This window comes from Canis aureus, chromosome 17 (assembly GCF_053574225.1).
Source record: "Canis aureus isolate CA01 chromosome 17, VMU_Caureus_v.1.0, whole genome shotgun sequence".
NCBI classification, from domain to species: domain Eukaryota; kingdom Metazoa; phylum Chordata; class Mammalia; order Carnivora; family Canidae; genus Canis; species Canis aureus.
In genome coordinates this window covers 20,414,504-20,433,336 of record NC_135627.1, presented here as the reverse complement: position 1 = coordinate 20,433,336, position 18,833 = coordinate 20,414,504, and the positions used below count along the sequence as shown (strand labels likewise).

General features: G+C 36.9%; 1 protein-coding gene across 14 annotated transcripts in view; it reads right to left on the bottom strand.

Annotated features, from left to right (window-relative positions):
- The window catches only part of LOC144287839 (uncharacterized), a 309,063-nt gene that overhangs the window by 177,204 nt on the left and 113,026 nt on the right, over positions 1 to 18,833 (bottom strand). For 13 of the 14 annotated variants that reach the window (XR_013355606.1, XR_013355604.1, XR_013355607.1 and 10 more), the window contains one exon: positions 505 to 589. Coding sequence is in view for 10 of the 14 variants with exons in the window: in XM_077855213.1 (XP_077711339.1) it covers positions 505 to 589 (85 nt within the window). In the remaining 4 variants the exon portion in view is untranslated. Of the gene's footprint in view, positions 1 to 34; positions 154 to 504; positions 590 to 18,833 lie in introns of those variants that run through there. The other variant, XR_013355605.1, reaches the window with a different exon arrangement.

Below are 18,833 nucleotides of genomic sequence, written 5' to 3'. Positions count from 1 at the left end.
TTTTTTAAGATTTATTTATTTATTTGAGAGAGAAGGAGGGAGTGAGAGAGCAGGAATGAACAGATGAGAGGGGAAAGAAGGAGAAGGAGAGAGAGAGATTCTCCAGCAGACCACCCGGTGAATGATCCCATGACCCTGAGATCATGACCTGAGCTGAAATCAAGAGTTGGACACTTAATCAACTGAGCTGCTCAGATGCCCCAATTGGTAACATTTCTGAACATTATTATTATTATTAAATAAAAATGGATGCATTTCATTTATGTATTTACCATTCTCAGTCATCCAAAATGACTAAATGTGTAATCCAAACTGCCAATTCTTGTTTTAGACAAAAAAGATTAAATATTATAAATTTGCCTATTAACATAGGAGCTAATATAGGGTATGAATTAGGATTTTTAAAACTCTTTAGGTAAATAAAAAAATACCTTAGTCTTATTTGCCTTTATTTGAGTTTTGGGTAGACTAAAAGATATTACAACAACAACTCTTCTTGCTTACCAAATTCATACAAGCCCTTCTTGCAGTACTGTAGATGTAGTAGGAGCAAAAATACTTCCTTCTCCTTGTAGAGTTCACATTTTATCTAGGGAGATGCACAATAAACAAATTAAGATACAAAAGAATTAAAACAAACAAATGCAAAAGAAGATTTTGGGGAGTTATTAGTGATGGTAAATAAACCAGTTAAAGGAATAAACACTGATGAGCCACTTTTTTATGTAGATTGTTCAGGATAGGTCTCTGAAGAAGTGACAGTTGAGCAGAATCCATAGTAAAATGGGAATGTTATCTCTGTGAATAATTAGTGGAAATGCTTTCTGGACAGAGGGATTAGCATTTGTAAAGATTCTAAGGGATAAAACAAGTACAGCAGTTAAGAGCATTAATAAAATTATTTTGATTATAATTAATTGAGGAAAATAAATTTCAAAAACTACCTAAGGATTTTTAGGAATTGTGAACAATTTTAATTTTATTCTGAGTACATTTGGAAGTCAATTAACATTTTAGTTCAAGAAATGAAGTCATGTTTATTTGTTAGGTGTATAGATTTTAGAATACAAGGTTGAAAACAGAAAGACTAGCAGGAAAGCTATTGCAGTAGTTTAGGTGACAGATGACCATAGCTCTCTAATTTGGATTGTACTGATTGTGACAGGTGATGCGAAGTCATTTGATTTGAGATAGATTTAAAGGTAGAATTGAAAGGAGTTACAAATGAATTGGATGTAAGCATGAGAAAAGTAAAGAAATAGTGAGAATCCCCAAGGTTTTTAAGCCAAGCCATTCTATGAATAGTGTCATAACTAACAGCAGATTAAATAATGAACATGTGTGAAGTGGTCAGGAGCAGTGGTAGTTGAAATCCAAGAGTTCTTTTTGGGCATACTAAATTTGATAAGCTTTCAAAATTTCCAAGGGAAATGCCAAGTATTCAAGTGAATATATTATTCTGTATCAGGAAAGAGATGGGAGCTAAAGGTTAACTTTTTGGGAGTCACTAGCAGAGAGACATTATTAAAGCTGCAGAAGTGAATGATATCATCTAGAAAGTGAGTGTAAATAGAAAAGGCAAGAGATCTAAAGACTGTGCCTTAGGCTATAGCAACATGTATACTTTAGGAAGAAAAGGAGAGACCAGCAAAGGAAACTGAAAAAGAAAGACTAAACTGATGGGGGCAAGGCCAGGGTGTGTGTTCTATAAACTCAGTGCTGGAAGTATTTCATGAAGTAGGAAACTGATCCACTTCATCACACTGGTGAGAGATTATGTTGTATAGTGCCTAAAAATTAATGTCTGAAATTTTAAAATTTAGGTCAGCATGATAGAAACAGTGAATATTTAATTGGAGTAGGTTTAGAATGGATCATGTGTGGTTAAGTATAGACAGTGATTAAAGAAATATAGACTTTTTCATATCTTGCTGGGAAGATGTGTAGACATTGGGCAAAAGGTGGATGATGACTTAAGTGAGTTCTCTAGTTTCATTTAACATGATATATAATCTAGTATGTTTGTTTGCTAATGAAAGTTGGTTAAACAAATAAAAATACTGTAGTACATAAAAAAAGAGAAATAACTACATGCTTTTTGTCCTTACTGTTTAGAACTGAATAGGATCCATTGTACCTTAGAAGGGTTGTCTTTGACTAGAAACACTGACAGGTAATTGACTTTATACAGATATATATACATATATGCAGTGTACATGGACACAGATGGATTGAAGTTCAAGTAGATGGAACTGGAGGGTATTATGCTGAGTGAAGTAAGTCAGTCGGAGAAGGACAAACATTATATGTTCTCATTCATTTGGGGAATATAAATAATAGTGAAAGGGAATATAAGGGAAGGGAGAAGAAATGTGTGGGAAATATCAGAAAGGGAGACAGAACGTAAAGACTGCTAACTCTGGGAAACGAACTAGGGGTGGTAGAAGGGGAGGAGGGCGGGGGGTGGGAGTGAATGGGTGACGGCACTGGGAGTTATTCTGTATGTTAGTAAATTGAACACCAATAAAAAATAAATTAAAAAAAAAGAAGTTCAAGTAGCCTCATAAATTTAGAAAAATAGTGAGCATGATGGTAATGACGATAAGTACTACTCCACTTTTCTAAGTGAAATAAGAAGAAAGTTAATTCCCTGAAAGTGAAGAAGGGAGAATTTTATCGTGGTGAAAAGAGTGAGAGATACTCTAAATAGTTAAGTAAGTGAGTAAGAGAGTGAATATGATCATAATTTGAAACAACAAGACTACATAGTTAACTTTTCCCAGCCATTTTTATCAATTTGTAGGTGGAAATGTGGGTATAATTGTGGCTGGGGTCTGTACCAGGTCAGCATATGAAAAACAATGACAAGTGGGTTTTGAACACGTACTAGAGTGATTATGTAATAATAATAATCTAACATGGATAAGAAGAATAGAGATAGAAGTAAATCCATGGAGAGTGGAAAGTCAATTGACAGTATATCCAAGTAGGATCAAAGAATCTTTGGATAAGAGTTATTGATGGCAGAAAGCTAGAATTCAGAGGAAAAAATTTATAATCTCAGTATCAATAACAATGTGGTAATTGATGTTGACAGGTATAGAGTATAATTTGTTGGCTGAATTTCATTGAAGAAATATATTAGAGTGAGGAGGTCAAAAAATTAAAAACCCAGGATTTTGGATAAACTAACCATGAAATTGAGGAAGCTACAAAGAATAGGTGGTAGGAGCATATAATAAATATTCCAGCATCTATTTAGGAAAATTTGACTTTCTTGGGGAGAGAGCTAATGTAAGTTTCTATAAATCATTCTCATTTTCTTACACTCCTTTATTTTCCCAATTTACAAAATAATTCTTATTTATATAAGGCTTCATAATTTCTAAAAAATATTTTAAATACAATTATTTATTCAATTTTTACAACAAACCTACTTAATATATAAGGAACTAATATTTTAATTTTAGAGAAATGGAAATCAAGACTCAGTAGTTCATTCTATCTTAATAAAGTCAAATGTAGCTTGTTTTTAACTTTTGTAGATTACCTGCTTCTTAAAATATTATTGCTTAATATTCCCATGGTGTTAAGGTGCTATCTTTTCTTTTAAAGAATCATGTTATCTTGGTAGTCAAGACTTTTGCAACATGGTGCTAATTAAATTAATCTAATTAAATCTTCTCTGAACCCTGAACTCAAATTCCTGCTGTCTTCTTAACACCTCAGCTTCCATGAATGCCTAATTTCAAACAGTAGATGTCCCAAAATGCTAGTGTTTGTTTACAGGATTAGTTCACCACCCACTCATTTTTTTTCCCATTTTAAAAAGTGCATCCTAATTTACTCTTTTATTCAAGACATAAATCCAAGAATCAGGTTTTATTTCTCCACCTACCTAACTTTACACTCAAGGCCTTTGTCAAAAAATATTTAAACTTAGATAATCTATCTGCATTACTACCATCCTAGGCTAGGCCCACATAACATATTTCCAGATTTTACAACATCTTGCAACCGGTCTCCCTGATTTCAATCTATTAGCCTCTTATGAGTCTCAATGAGCTTCTTAAAATGTAAATTGAATTATGTACCTCCACCACACTTACAAAAAAAAAAATTAAACTCTTCTCTATGACCTTACTGCCTTACATAATCTGACATCATTTCTATGAACTTTGCTTGAAAATTGTCTCTTGCTCATCAGCTTCCACGGAGATAGAATTTAAGTTAGTTGTTCAAATATGTCTTCATGCGTGCCATCTTAAGACTTTTTATATTTTATTCTCACCATCTAAAATTTTTCCCAACTTTATGTTACGTGAATAAAATTTTCTCAACTTTGATGTCTGTTCATCAATATCATCCTTTTAGAAAGGCTTTAAATAGCCTATTTAATGAATTCTTATAAACATTGATCTTTATCACAAACAAAACACAATAATAACAAAAAGATTTACAAAGAAGAAAGAAAATTTATCCATAAAATATTCAGATAAATATTATTGGTGAATATCACCAAGATGCACAGTATTTAGTAAGAGAAGCACAGAAAATATACACAGATTTAATATGCATATAATATTATGTGACATGGACATTTTGTTCACTGCAAAATTCTACATTTTTTCAATTTGCATTTTTTCTTCAAAATATTTACATAGTTTTTCATTACAGAAGTAAAAATAAAAACTCATAAAAGCCAATTTTAAGAAATAAGAGTCCTTACAGGCAAATTTCTATTTCAAGAGACACAGAAAACTTTGCTCTCATCTCGAAATTTCTTTTAAGAATTTTTGTAATGATCTATAATATTATGAGCTAAACCTGACAAATCTAAACCAAAGATTCCACTAAAAAAGATTACAGGCCAATATCCCCAATGAACATGAATGCAAAAATTCTCAACAAAACACTAGCAAATTGTATCTGACAGTACAGTAAAGAATCATGCACCATGAACAAGTGGGATTTATTCCTGGGCTATAACAGTGGCTCAATATTCACAAATCAATCAATGTGATATACCACATTAATAAAAGAAGGGATAAAAACCATATAATCCTCTCAATAGATGCAAAAAAAGAAAGCATTTGATAAAGTACAACATCCATTCTTGATAAAATCTCTCAACAAAGTAGGGATAGAGGGAACATAACTCAACATAATAAAGCACATATGTGAAAACCCACAGCTGATATCATCCTCAATGGGAAAAAACTGAGAACTTTTCTTTCATGGTCAAAAACAAGACAGGGATGTCCACTCTCACCATTGTTATTTAACATAGAACTGGAAGTCCTAGCCTCACCAATCAGACAACAAAAGGAAATAAAAGGCATCCAAATTGGAAAGGAAGAACTCAAACTTCCACTATTCACAGATGACATGATACTCTATCTAGAAAGCCCCAAGACCTCACAAAAAAATTCCCAGAACTGATACACAAATTAAGCAAATTGCAGGATACACAATCAACATACAGAAATCTGTTGCATTTCTATACACCAATAATGAAGCAGCAGGAAGAGAAATCAAGAATCGATCCTATGTACAATTGTACCAAAAAACATAAGATATCTAAGAATAAACCTAATCATTAAAGAGGTAAAAGATCTATACTCTGAAAACTATATAATACTGATGAAAGAAATTAAAGATGGCATAAAAAATGGAAAAACATCCTATGCTTATGGATTGGAAGAACAAATATTGTTAAGATGTATGTACTACCCAAAGCAGTCTATACATTTAATGCAGCCTCTATCAAAATACGAACTGCACTTTTCACAGACCTAGAACAATCAATCCTAAAATTTGTATGGAACCACAGAAGACCCCAAATAGCCAAAGTGATCTTGAAAAAGAAAAGCAAAGCTGGAGACCTCACAATTCCAGACTTCAAGTTATATTACAAAGCTGTAATCATCAAGACAGTTTGGTACTGTCACAAAAGCAGACATAGAACAATGGAATAGGACAGAAAATTCAAAAATGGACTCACAGCTATATGATCAACTAATCTTTGACAAAGCAGAAAAGAACATTCAATGGAAAAAAAAGATAATCTCTTCATCAAATGATGTTGGAAAATTGTAGAGTAACATGCAAAAGAATGAAACTGGACCACTTCCTTCCACCATACAAAAAAATAAATTCAAAATGGATGAAAAACCTAAATGTGAAATTTGAAACCATAAAAATCCTACAGGAGAACATAGGCAGCAACCTCTGTGACTTTGGCCTTAGCAACTTCTTTGTACACATCTCCAGAAGCAAGGGAAACAAAAGCAAAAAAGCAAAATGAACTATTTAGTCTTAATCAAGACAAAAGCTTCTGCACAGTGAAGGAAACAGTTAACAAAACTAAAAGGTAATCTATGGAATGGGAGAAGATATTTGCAAATGACATATCTGATAAAGGGTTAGTATCCAAAATCTATGAAGAACTTATCAAATTCAACACCCCAAAGCACATAATCCGGTTAAGAAATGGGCAGAAGACATGAGTAGACATTTTTCAAAGAAGACATCCAGATGGCTAACAGACATATATAAAGATATTCAACATTACTCATCATCAGGGAAAAACAAATCAAAACTAATTAACAATACAGGAAACAAGTGTTGGTGAGGATGCAGAGAAAGAGGAACCCTCTTACACTATTTATGGGAAAGCAAATGGTGCAGCCACTCTGGAAAACAGTATGGAAATTCCTCAAAAAGTTAAAAATAGAGCTACAATATAACCCAGCAATTGCTTTACTAGAGGTATTAAACAAAGTGTAGGAAAATATTGATTCAAAGGGATACATGCACCCTGATGTTTATAGCACCATGATTAACAATAGCCAATATATGGAAGCAGCCCAAATGTCCATAGACTGATGAATGGATAAATAAGGGGGATATATACAATGGAACATTACTCAGCCAGAATGAAATCCTGCCATTTGCAACAACATGGATGGAGCTAGAGAGTATTATGGTAAGCAAAATAAGTCAGAAAAAGACAAATACCATATGATCTCACTCATCTGTGGAATTTAAGAACTGTAAAAGATGAACATAGAGGAGAAAAAGAGAGGCAAACCAAGAAACAGACTCTTCACTATAGAGAAGAAATTGAGGGTTACTGGAAGGGAGGTGGGCAAGGGGGTGGGTTAAATGCATGATGGGTACTAAGAAGGGCACTTGTCGTGATGAGCACTGGGTGGTATTTAAGTGATGAATCAGTAAGTCCTACATCTGAAACTAACATTACACTGTATATTAACTAACTAGAATTTAAATAAAAAGTTGGAAGAAAAAATATACTTTTGTAACAATCTATAAAACTATGAGCTATTTTTGAAAGTTTCTCTGGTGGTTAATTTTATGTTTCAATGTGGCTGGTTAAGGGATGCCCAGATGGCTGGTAAAATATGATTTCTGGGTATGTCTGTGAGGGTGTGTCTAGAAAGACTAACATTTGAATTAGTAGACTAAATAAAGATTGCCCTCGCCAGTGCCAGTAGGCATGATCCAATCCATTGAGGTCCGAATAGAACAAAATGCAGAATGATGGGGAAATTTGTTCTCCACTGACCTGGCACATACATCTTTTTTTGCCCTTAGACATTAGAGCTCAAGATTCTCAGGCCTTCAGACAGATTGAATTGCACTAGTGATTTTTTTTTTTTTTTTGCACTAGTGATTTTTAACTTGTTCTCCAGCTTGCATATAGCAAGCTGTGGAACTTCTCAGCCTTCTAACCGCCAATGTATGTATATGCATATGTAGAGATGATGGAGGGGGGAGAGAGAGAGAGACAGAGAGAGACAGAGAGAGACAGAGAGAGAGAAATTGGATATGCATTTCTTCTTCAGCTAATTACTTTTACTACTAACACTCTACTTACTCATGTGCACTTTGAGGCATTCATTGTAAAGAACCTAATCCTCAAATTTAGGATCCTTTAAGATCATTTCCTATAATAATTTCCCACACACATGTCCCCCACTATATTATGAGAAAAATCATCTTGCAAGCATCCTGAAGGAAAAGGATAAGGCATTATCACTTCCAAAGACTGAACATTGAATTAACAGAGAGGTCTACTATTTAATATGTCTTTATTTTATTTAAACTAGATATTCTCCCTTCACTGATACCAATTCTGCTCATTGGAATGCTATGCAATAAATTTAAACTCTTTTTTTCTTTTGAGAACACTTTAATTACTTGAAACCACATGCAGCAAGCCTCTGTATGAGTAAGTCTTCTCTTTTCCCTATTATACATCATCAGAACTTTCAATACTTGCTCGTGTATATTATTAAACAGACATCATTCTGATTCCTCTTCTAACAATACAGATTTGAAAGTTAATTATTACACCTCAAAGTGAATTTAAAATAGTTAAATTATGAGAGACTTTAGGAATTCTACTATACTTTTGATTGTTCAAATTACATGACATTTATTTTGGGGCGGGAGCAATATAGACAAATCCACTGACTTCTCTTCAGTAAGAGAAAACAAATCCAAACTTCGCTACAAATTGAGAATTTTGTAATAAACAGTGAGATAGAAAAGTGAAAAGGGGGACACCTGGGTGGCTCAATGGTCGAGTGTGTCTGCATTTGGCTCAGGGCATGATCCCAGGGTCCAAAATCGAGTCCCACATCAGGCTCCCTGTGAGGAGTCTGCTTCTTCCTCTACCTATGTCTCTGCCTCTCTCAGTGTGTCTCTCATGAATACATAAATAAGATCATAAAAACAACAACAAAAAGAAGTGAAAAGGCACACTTATTAGGTGTAAAAAATTTTTTCCTGGATACTTAATGTTTTCTAAAAGTAAGAGTAGAAGGGGGTGACTGGATGGTGCAATTGGTTAAGTGTCCAACTTGGTTTTGGCTCAGATCATGATCTCATGGGTGATGATATCAAGCCTCCAGTGGGGTTCCGTGTTCCGGGGGAGTCCAATTGAAGATTCTCTCCCTCTACCCCTCCCCTCACTCACGTGCTCCCTCTCCCTCTCCCTCTCTCTCTCAAAAAAATAAATAAATCTTTAATAAACAAGTCTTTAAATAAATAAATAAAAAGAGGGATGGAGTCTGTATAATGTTTAACAGCAAGGAAATTTGACATAAAAATCAACTGTGTTCCAATAACTTAAAAAATTCGAATTAGGGTAGTTTATTTCTTATATTTCTCAAACTCTCAACTTTTTTATAAATAAAATGGGAACCAGAAGGGAGGGGCAAGATGGTGGAAGAGTAGGGTCCCCAAATCACCTGTCCCCACCAAATTACCTAGATAACCTTCAAATCATCCTGAAAATCTACCAATTCGGCTTGAGATTTAAAGAGAGAAGGGCTGGATGCCACAGTGAGAAGAGTTCGTGCTTCTATCAAGGTAGGAAAACGAGGAAAAAGAAATAAAGAAACAAAAGGCCTCCAAGGGGGAGGGGCCCGCGAGGAGCCGGGCTGAGGCCGGGGCGAGTGTCCCCAGGACAGGAGAGCCCCGTCCCGGAGGAGCAGGAGCTGCACCGACCTTCCCGGGTGGAAAGGGGCTCGCAGGGAGGTGGAGCAGGACCCAGGAGGGCGGGGATGCCCTGGGGCTCCCGGGGACACTGACAGACACCTGCGCCCCGGGAGAGCCCCACACCCCGCGGCCGAGCTCCCTAAGGGCTGCAGCGCGCACGGCGGGGCCCGGAGCAGCTCGGGGGGGTGGGGGGCGGCTCCGCGGAGGGGGCTGCGGGGCGGGAGCAGCTCGGGGGGGCTCGGGGGCGGCTCCGCGGAGGGGGCTGCGGGGCGGGAGCAGCTCGGGGGGGCTCGGGGGCGGCTCCGCGGAGGGGGCTGCGGGGCGGGAAGCTCGGGGGGTTTGGGGGCGGCTCCGCGGAGGGGCTGCAGGGCGGGAGCAGCTCGGAGGGGCTCAGAGGCAGCTCCGCGGAGGGGCTCGGGCGGCAGGAGAGCGAATCCAACAGCGCAGGCCCCGGAGCACAGGGCGCCGTCACAGCCCAGGATCTGGCCTCCCCCGGGACAGGCAGAGGCCGGGAGGGCCCAGGACAGCGAGGACGCTCCTGCCCCAGCTGAGCAGATCAGCGGCCCCGCCCGGAGCCTCCAGGCCCTGCAGACCGAGAGCTCTGGAGTTACTGCCGGAGCTGACTCCAGGGCTCAACAGCTGCTGCAGCCACTGCGGTTGTTCCTCCTGGGGCCTCACGGGGTAAACAACCCCCACTGAGCCCTGCACCAGGCAGGGGCAGAGCAGCTTCCCCAAGTGCTCACACCTGAAAATCAGCACAACAGGCCCCTCCCCCAGAAGACCAGCTAGAAGGATAAGTTCCAGGGGAAGTCAAGTGACTTAAAGTACACAGAATCAGAAGACACTCCCCTGTGTTTTGTTTGTTTGTTTGTTTGTTTGTTTGCTTTTTGATTTATGTTTGTTTCCCCCACGCTTTTTTTTCCTTTCTTTTTCTTTCTCTTTTTCTTCTCTTTTTTTCTTTTTTCTTCCTTTTTTCTTTTTTCTTTTTCACTTTTCTTTCCTTCTTTCTCACCTCTATTTTTTTCTCCTTTTCCCAATACAACTTGTTTTTGGCAACTCTGCACTGAGCAAAATGACTAGAAGGAAAACGTCACCTCAAGAGAAAGAATCAGAAACAGTCCTCTCTCCCACAGAGTTACAAAATCTGGATTACAATTCAATGTCAGAAAGCCAATTCACAAGCACTATTATACAGCTACTGGTGGCTCTAGAAAAAAGCACAAAGGACTCAAGAGACTTCATGACTGCAGAATTTAGATCCAATCAGGCAGAAATTAAAAATAAATTGAATGAGATGCAGTCCAAACTAGAAGTCCTAATGACGAGGGTTAACGAGGTGGAAGAAGGACTGAGTGACATAGAAGACAAGTTGATAGCAAAGAGGGAAACTGAGGAAAAAAGAGACAAACTATTAAAAGACCATGAAGAGAGATTAAGGGAAATAAACGACAGCCTGAGGAAGAAAAACCTACGTTTAATTGGGGTTCCCGAGGGCGCCAAAAGGGACAGAGGGCCAGAATATGTGTTTGAACAAATCCTAGCTGAAAACTTTCCTAATCTGGGAAGGGAAACAGGCATTCAGATCCAGGAAATAGAGAGATCCCCCCCTAAAATCAATAAAAACCGTTCAACACCTTGACATTTAATAGTGAAGCTTGCAAATTCCAAAGATAAAAAGAAGATCCTTAAAGCAGCAAGAGACAAGAAATCCTTGACTTTTATGGGGAGGAGTATTAGGGTAACAGCAGACCTCTCCACAGAGACCTGGCAGGCCAGAAGGGCTGGCAGGATATATTCAGGGTCCTAAATGAGAAGAACATGCAACCAAGAATACTTTATCCAGCAAGGCTTTCATTCAGAATGGAAGGAGAGATAAAGAGCTTCCAAGACAGGCAGGAACTGAAAGAATATGTGACCTCCAAACCAGCTCTGCAAGAAATTTTAAGGGGGACTCTTAAAATTCCCCTTTAAGAAGAAGTTCAGTGGAACAATACACAAAAACAAGGACTGAATAGATATCATGATGACACTAAGCTCATATATTTCAATGGTAACTCTGAACGTGAACGGGGTTAATGACCCCATCAAAAGGCGCAGGGTTTCAGACTGGATAAAAAAGCAGGACCCATCTATATGCTGTCTACAAGAGACTCATTTTAGACAGAAGGACACCTACAGCCTGAAAATAAAAGGTTGGAGAACCATTTGCTATTCGAATGGTCCTCAAAAGAAAGCAGGGGTAGCCATCCTATATCAGATAAACTAAAATTTACCCCGAAGACTGTAGTGAGAGATGAAGATGGATACTGTATCATACTTAAAGTATCTATCCAACAAGAGGACTTAACAGTCCTCAAGATATATGCCCCGAATGTGGGAGCGCCCAAATATTTAAACCAATTAATAACCAATGTGAAGAAATACTTAGATAATAATACACTTATACTTGGTGACTTCAATCTAGCGCTTTCTATACTCGATAGGTCTTCTAAGCACAACATCTCCAAAGAAACGAGAGCTTTAAATGATACACTGGACCAGATGGATTTCACAGATATCGACAGAACTTTACATCCAAACTCAACTGAATACACATTCTTCTCAAGCGCACATGGGACATTCTCCAGAACAGACCACATACTGGGTCACAAATCAGGTCTGAACTGATACCAAAAGATTAGGATTGTCCCCTGCATATTCTCAGACCATAATGCCTTGAAATTAGAACTAAATCACAACAAGAAGTTTGGAAGGACTTCAAATACGTGGAGGTTAAGGACCATCCTGCTAAAAGATAAAAGGGTCAACCAGGAAATTAAGGAAGAATTAAAAAGATTCATGGAAACTAATGAGAATGAAGATACAACCGTTCAAAATCTTTGGGATGCAGCAAAAGCAGTCCTAAGGGAGAAATACATCGCAATACAAGCATCCATTCAAAAACTGGAAAGAACTCAAATACAAAAGCTAACCTGACACATAAAGGAGCTAGAGAAAAAACAGCAAATAGATCCTACACCAACAGAAGAAGAGAGTTAATAAAGGTTTGAGCAGAACTCAACGAAATCTAGACCAGAAGAACTGTGGAACAGATCAACAGAACCAGGAGTTGGTTCTTTGAAAGAATTAAGAAGATAGATAAACCATTAGCCAGCCTTATTAAAAAGAAGAGAGAGAAGACTCAAATTAATAAAATCATGAATGAGAAAGGAGAGATCACTACCAACACCAAGAAAATACAAACGATTTTAAAAACATATTATGAACAGCTATACGCCAATAAATTAAGCAATCTAGAAGAAATGGATTCATTCCTGGAAAGCCACAAACTACCAGAACTGGAACAGGAAGAAATTGAAAACCTGAACAGGCGAATAACCAGGGAGGAAATTGAAGCAGTCATCAAAAACCTCCCAAGACACAAAAGTCCAGGGCCAGATGGTTTCCCAGGGGAACTGTATCAAACATTTAAAGAAGAAACCATACCTATTCTACTAAAGCTGTTTGGAAAGATAGAAAGAGATGGAGTACCTCTAAACTCGTTCTATGAAGCCAGCATCACCTTAATTCCAAAACCAGACAAAGACCCTACCAAAAAGGAGAATTACAGACCAATATCCCTGATGAACATGGATGCAAAATTTCTCCACAAGATACTAGCCAATAGGATCCAACAATACATTAAGAAGATTATTCACCATGAATAAGTAGGATTTATCCCCGGGACACAAGGCTGGTTTAACACTCTTAAAACGATCAATGTGATTCATCATATCAGCAAGAGAAAAACCAAGAACCATATGATCCTTTCAATAGATGCAGAGAAAGCATTTGACAAAATACAGCATCTATTCCTGATCAAAACTCTTCAGAGTGTAGGGATAGAGGGAACATTCCTCAACATCTTAAAAGCCATGTACGAAAAGCCCACAGCAAATATCATTCTCAATGGGGAAGCACTGGGAGCCTTTCCCCTAAGATCAGGAACAGGACAGGGATGTCCACTCTCACCACTGCTATTCAACATAGTACTGGAAGTCCTAGCCTCAGCAATCAGACAACAAAAAGACATTAAAGGCATTCAAATTGGCAAAGAAGAAGTCAAACTCTCCCTCTTTGCCGATGACATGATACTCTACATAAAACCCAAAAGACTCCACCCCAAGATTGCTAGAACTCATACAGCAATTTGGTATCGTGGCAGGATACAAAACCAATGCCCAGAAATCAGTGGCATTTCTATACACTATCAATGAGACTGAAGAAAGAGAAATTAAGGAGTCAATTCCATTTACAATTGCACCCAAAAGCATAAGATACCTAGGAATAAACCTAACCAAAGAGGTAAAGGATCTATACCCTAAAAACTATAGAATACTTCTGAAAGAAATTGAGGAAGACACAAAGAGATGGAAAAATATTCCATGCTCATGGATTGGCAGAATTAATATACTGAAAATGTCAATGTTACCCAGGGCAATATACACGTGTAATGCAATCCCTTTCAAAATACCATGGACTTTCCTCAGAGAGTTAGAGCAAATTATTTTAAGATTTGTGTGGAATCAGAAAAGACCCCAAATAGCCAAGGGAATTTTAAAAACTAAAACCATATCTGGGGGCATCGCAATGCCAGATTTCAGGTTGTACTACAAAGCTGTGGTCATCAAGACAGTGTGGTACTGGCACAAAAACAGACACATAGATCAATGGAACAGAATAGAGAACCCAGAAGTGGACCCTGAACTTTATGGTCAACTGATATTCGATAAAGGAGGAAAGACTATCCACTGGAAGAAAGACAGTCTCTTCAATAAATGGTGCTGGGAAAATTGGACATTCACATGCAGAAGAATGAAACTAGACCACTCTCTTGCACCATACACAAAGATAAACTCAAAATGGATGAAAGATCTAAATGTGAGACAAGATTCCATCAAAATCCTAGAGGAGAACACAGGCAACACCCTTTTTGAACTTGGCCACAGGAGCTTCTTGCAAGATACATCCACGAAGGCCAAAGAAACAAAAGCAAAAATGAACTATTGGGACTTCATCAAGATAAGAAGCTTTTGCACAGCAAAGGATACAGTCAACAAAACTCAAAGACAACGTACAGAATGGGAGAAGATATTTGCAAATGACCTATCAGATAAAGGACTAGTTTCCAAGATCTATAAAGAACTTATTAAACTCAACACCAAAGAAACAAACAATCCAATCATGAAATGGGCAAAAGACATGAACAGAAATCTCACAGAGGAAGACATAGACATGGCCAACATGCATATGAGAAAATGCTCTGCATCACTTGCCATCAGGGAAATACAAATCAAAACCACAATGAGATACCGCCTCACACCAGTGAGAATGGGGAAAATTAACAAGGCAGGAAACCACAAGTGTTGGAGAGGATGTGGAGAAAAGGGAACCCTCTTACACTGTTGGTGGGAATGTGACCTGGTGCAGCCACTCTGGAAAACTGTGTGGAGGTTCCTCAAAGAGTTAAAAATAGACCTGCCCTAGGACCCAGAAATTGCACTGTTGGGGATTTACCCCAAAGATACAGATGCAATGAAACACCGGGACACCTGCACCCCGAAGTTTCTAGCAGCAATGTCCACAATAGCCAAACTGTGGAAGGAGCCTCGGTGTCCATCGAAAGATGAATGGATAAAGAAGATGTGGTTTATGTATACAATGGAATATTACTCAGCCATTAGAAACGACAAATACCCACCATTTGCTTCAACGTGGATGGACTGGAGGCTATGATGCTGAGTGAAGTAAGTCAATCGGAGAAGGACAAACATTATATGTTCTCATTCATTTGGGGAATATAAATAATAGTGAAAGGGAATATAAGGGAAGGGAGAAGAAATGTGTGGGAAATATCAGAAAGGGAGACAGATCATAAAGACTCCTAACTCTGGGAAATGAACTAGGGGTGGTGGAAGGGGAGGAGGGTGGGGGGTGGGGGTGAATGGGTGACAAGCATGAGGGGGACACTTGACGGGATGTACTGTCAATTTGACGGGTGTTATTCTGTATGTTGGTTATTGAACACCAATAAAAAATAAATTTATTAAAAAAATGGGAACTATAATAGAACCTACTGGTGAGATTGTTGCATGAGATAATTCTCTTAGTCCACTGTTTTTCACAGAGTATGCACTATCTATTGAATATTATTTTTTATTGTTTAATGTATATAGCAATAATTTAATTTAATCTATTTAGCAATAATACCACAGTATTTAATATTTGTGGGACATGTTTTAGAATTTTAAAATTTCACAAAATTATAGTTTATAAAAGTAAGAATAAAATTTCAGCAATCCATATAATTAAAATAGTAATGCACACATAGATTTGACTATTATGCATGCATTTAAGAATAAATGCACCACACTGGCATTTAAATTCTTTCTGGGAACTACAGGTGATAAAGTGGACTTGTGCAGAGTTTCAGCGCTAGTTAAAATCTTTTATTATGAAATAAATATGTATTGATACATACTATATGATAGAAATGTGTCAAACACTGAGGCTGCAATAGTGAGCTAGATAAATATCATATTTTTGAAAATCATGTCAACCCATCGTAATGATTTCCTTATTCTGGAATACTCCATTAACATATCATCCACAGTTCTTAACTTATTTTTATTGTGTTTATTTTTTAAATTTTGTTTAAGATTTTATTTATTTATTTATTTGAGAGGGAGAGGTACTGAGAGAGAGAATAGGAGCAGGGGGCAAAGAGGGGAGAGGAAGAAGCAGACTCCCTTTTGTTCAGGGAGCCCAACGTGGGGCTTGATCCCAGGACCTAGAGATCATTACCTAAGCCAAAGGTAGATTCTCAATCGAGTCACCCAGGTGCCCCATTTTAACTTATTTTTAATGTTTTCATTCTTTCCTTTCTTCCTGTGTCTCATTCTGTTTTTTATTCTTCATTCTGTACTTATCCTATATTCTAATTTAGTTATTCTCTAAATATCTAAATATATGTTCACATTTCTAGAAATCTTTTCAGTTCTTTTAAAAATTCATTTGTCCTTCTCCCCTTTTGTTCAACTCTTATAGTTTTTATTCATTATTTCCCCATTGAAAATTTAAAATCAGTTTAATTTAAATTTCTATTAGATTATTTCATAAACTCTGACTTATGCTCCAAAACAATAGCATAACAACTCTTTAATGGTTCATAACTATGACTACAATAGACAATTGCTATTATTATGCTCAATATTTTTGGTATTGTAACTATGATTTTAGGTTCAGATATTCTTAATCAATTTGGTTTGGTACATCATGTATTCTTATGTCCCTTTCTCATTCTCAGGATACTTGAAGTTAGAGTAGAAGCAATAAAACTCAACAATGGTCCATGTGGTGGTTAACTTTCTGTGTCAATTTAACTGGCCATAGATGCCCAGATTCAACATTATTTCTGGGTATGGTTATGAGAGTGTTTCTGCCTGAGATTTGCATTTGAATGGGGAGACTCAGTAGATTTTCCTCTTCATTGTGAATGGGTATCATACAAACCATTGTGGTTCTGAATAGAACAAAATGCTAAGGAAGGAGAAACTTGCCTCTTTTTTGCCTGCATGATTCTTGAGCTCTTGTCTTCAAACTGGAATTTACATCATTGGCTCTCCTGATTCCCAGATATTTGAATCAGACTGAATTACACCACCAGATTTATTGAGTGTCTAGCTTACAGAAAGTAGATAGACTTTTCAGCCTCATACCATGTAAGTCAATTTCTCATAAGTTCTGTTTCTCTGCTATGAAATAGAAGCACAATTCATTATTGTGTGTTTACCTTGTGACCTGCAACTCCATTTAATGTATTTATTAGCTCTAGAGCTTTCTTGTGAATTGCTTTCTATTTTCTATAAATAGGATCATGCTATCTGTGAGTAGAAATTTTTTTAAAAAATTTCTTCCTTTGCAATTTGGATACCTTTTATTTTTCTTCCTTGTCTAATTGCTCTGGCTAGAACTTCCAGTACAATGTTGACTAGCAGGTGTGGAAGAGGACATTCTTATCATAGACTTGATATGTAGGGGAAATTTCTCAGTTTTTCCAGTATTGAGTATGATGCTGGCTATGGGTTTTTCAAAAATATCCTTTATCATGTGGAAGTTCTCTCTTTTTTTTTCCTTAGGCTTGAGTGTTTTTATCATGAAATATTGTTGGATTTTTTTCAAATTACTTCTTCATCAGTTGAGATGATGATTTTTCCCCTTGATTCCATTAATGTGATATATTGTATTGTATAAATTTTCTAAAATTGAATCACCCCTGCACTCTTGGTTTATTATATAGCATGGTCAATTCCAAAAATATAATAATTTTTGTATCCTATTGTATTTGGTTTGCTCATATTTTGTTGAGGATTTTTTACTCTATATTTATAAAAACAAAAGTCTACATTTCTTTTCCTGGGTAATGCTGGCCTTATAGAATGACCTATGAAGTGTTTTACCTTTTAATTTTTTTGGAAACGTTTGAGAAGAATTACTGTTTTTTTTTTTTTTTTTTTTTTTTTGATGTTTAAATAGAATTTACCAGTGAACCCATATGGTCCTGGAGTTCTCTTTGTTGGAAATTTTTGGTTAGTGATTCAATATGTTTAACTTATTTTAGGTTTTTTGAAATTTGCTATAGATCTTATAAACCTTTTAATAGTGTCCCACAAACCTATTATTAGTTCTATTTTTTCTATTCCTTTGTTCAGTTCAAAAAATTCTTATCTACCTGTATTTGATTTCACAGGTCCTATGTTCTGTGTTCTATTGAATTCTATTAAGCCGTAACAGTGATTTTTTGGTTTCAAATATTTAATTTTTAGTTATAGAGTGTTCTTTTGGTGTTTTTCAGAGATATTTTCTTTGTTGAAATGTATCCTTTTATTCACTCAGTCTAATATCATTTAAATTTTTTTTTTTTTACTAATTCCAACAACTTGGCTATCTTTGGGCCTATTTATGTTGTCATATTTATTTCTATTGATTCTGAATTTTATTTATTTTCTTCTCTATATGTTAGCCTTTCCCTATGAAAGAGCACTGGCACCAAAGTTATGTCTTTCCACAGAAAGGCAAGCATCATTTTCTATTAGAAAAATAGAGTAAGAGGGCTGAATAGTTAGATCCATTTGGAACTGAACTAGATCAGGGCTGGGTTATATATTTAGTTGACCCAAGTTCACTTGTGGTTTTAAATGTCTTGGTGAAAGAAGTGTTGGATAATTGTCTCTGCCTCTTTAGCCTAGGACCTCATCCACAAGCAT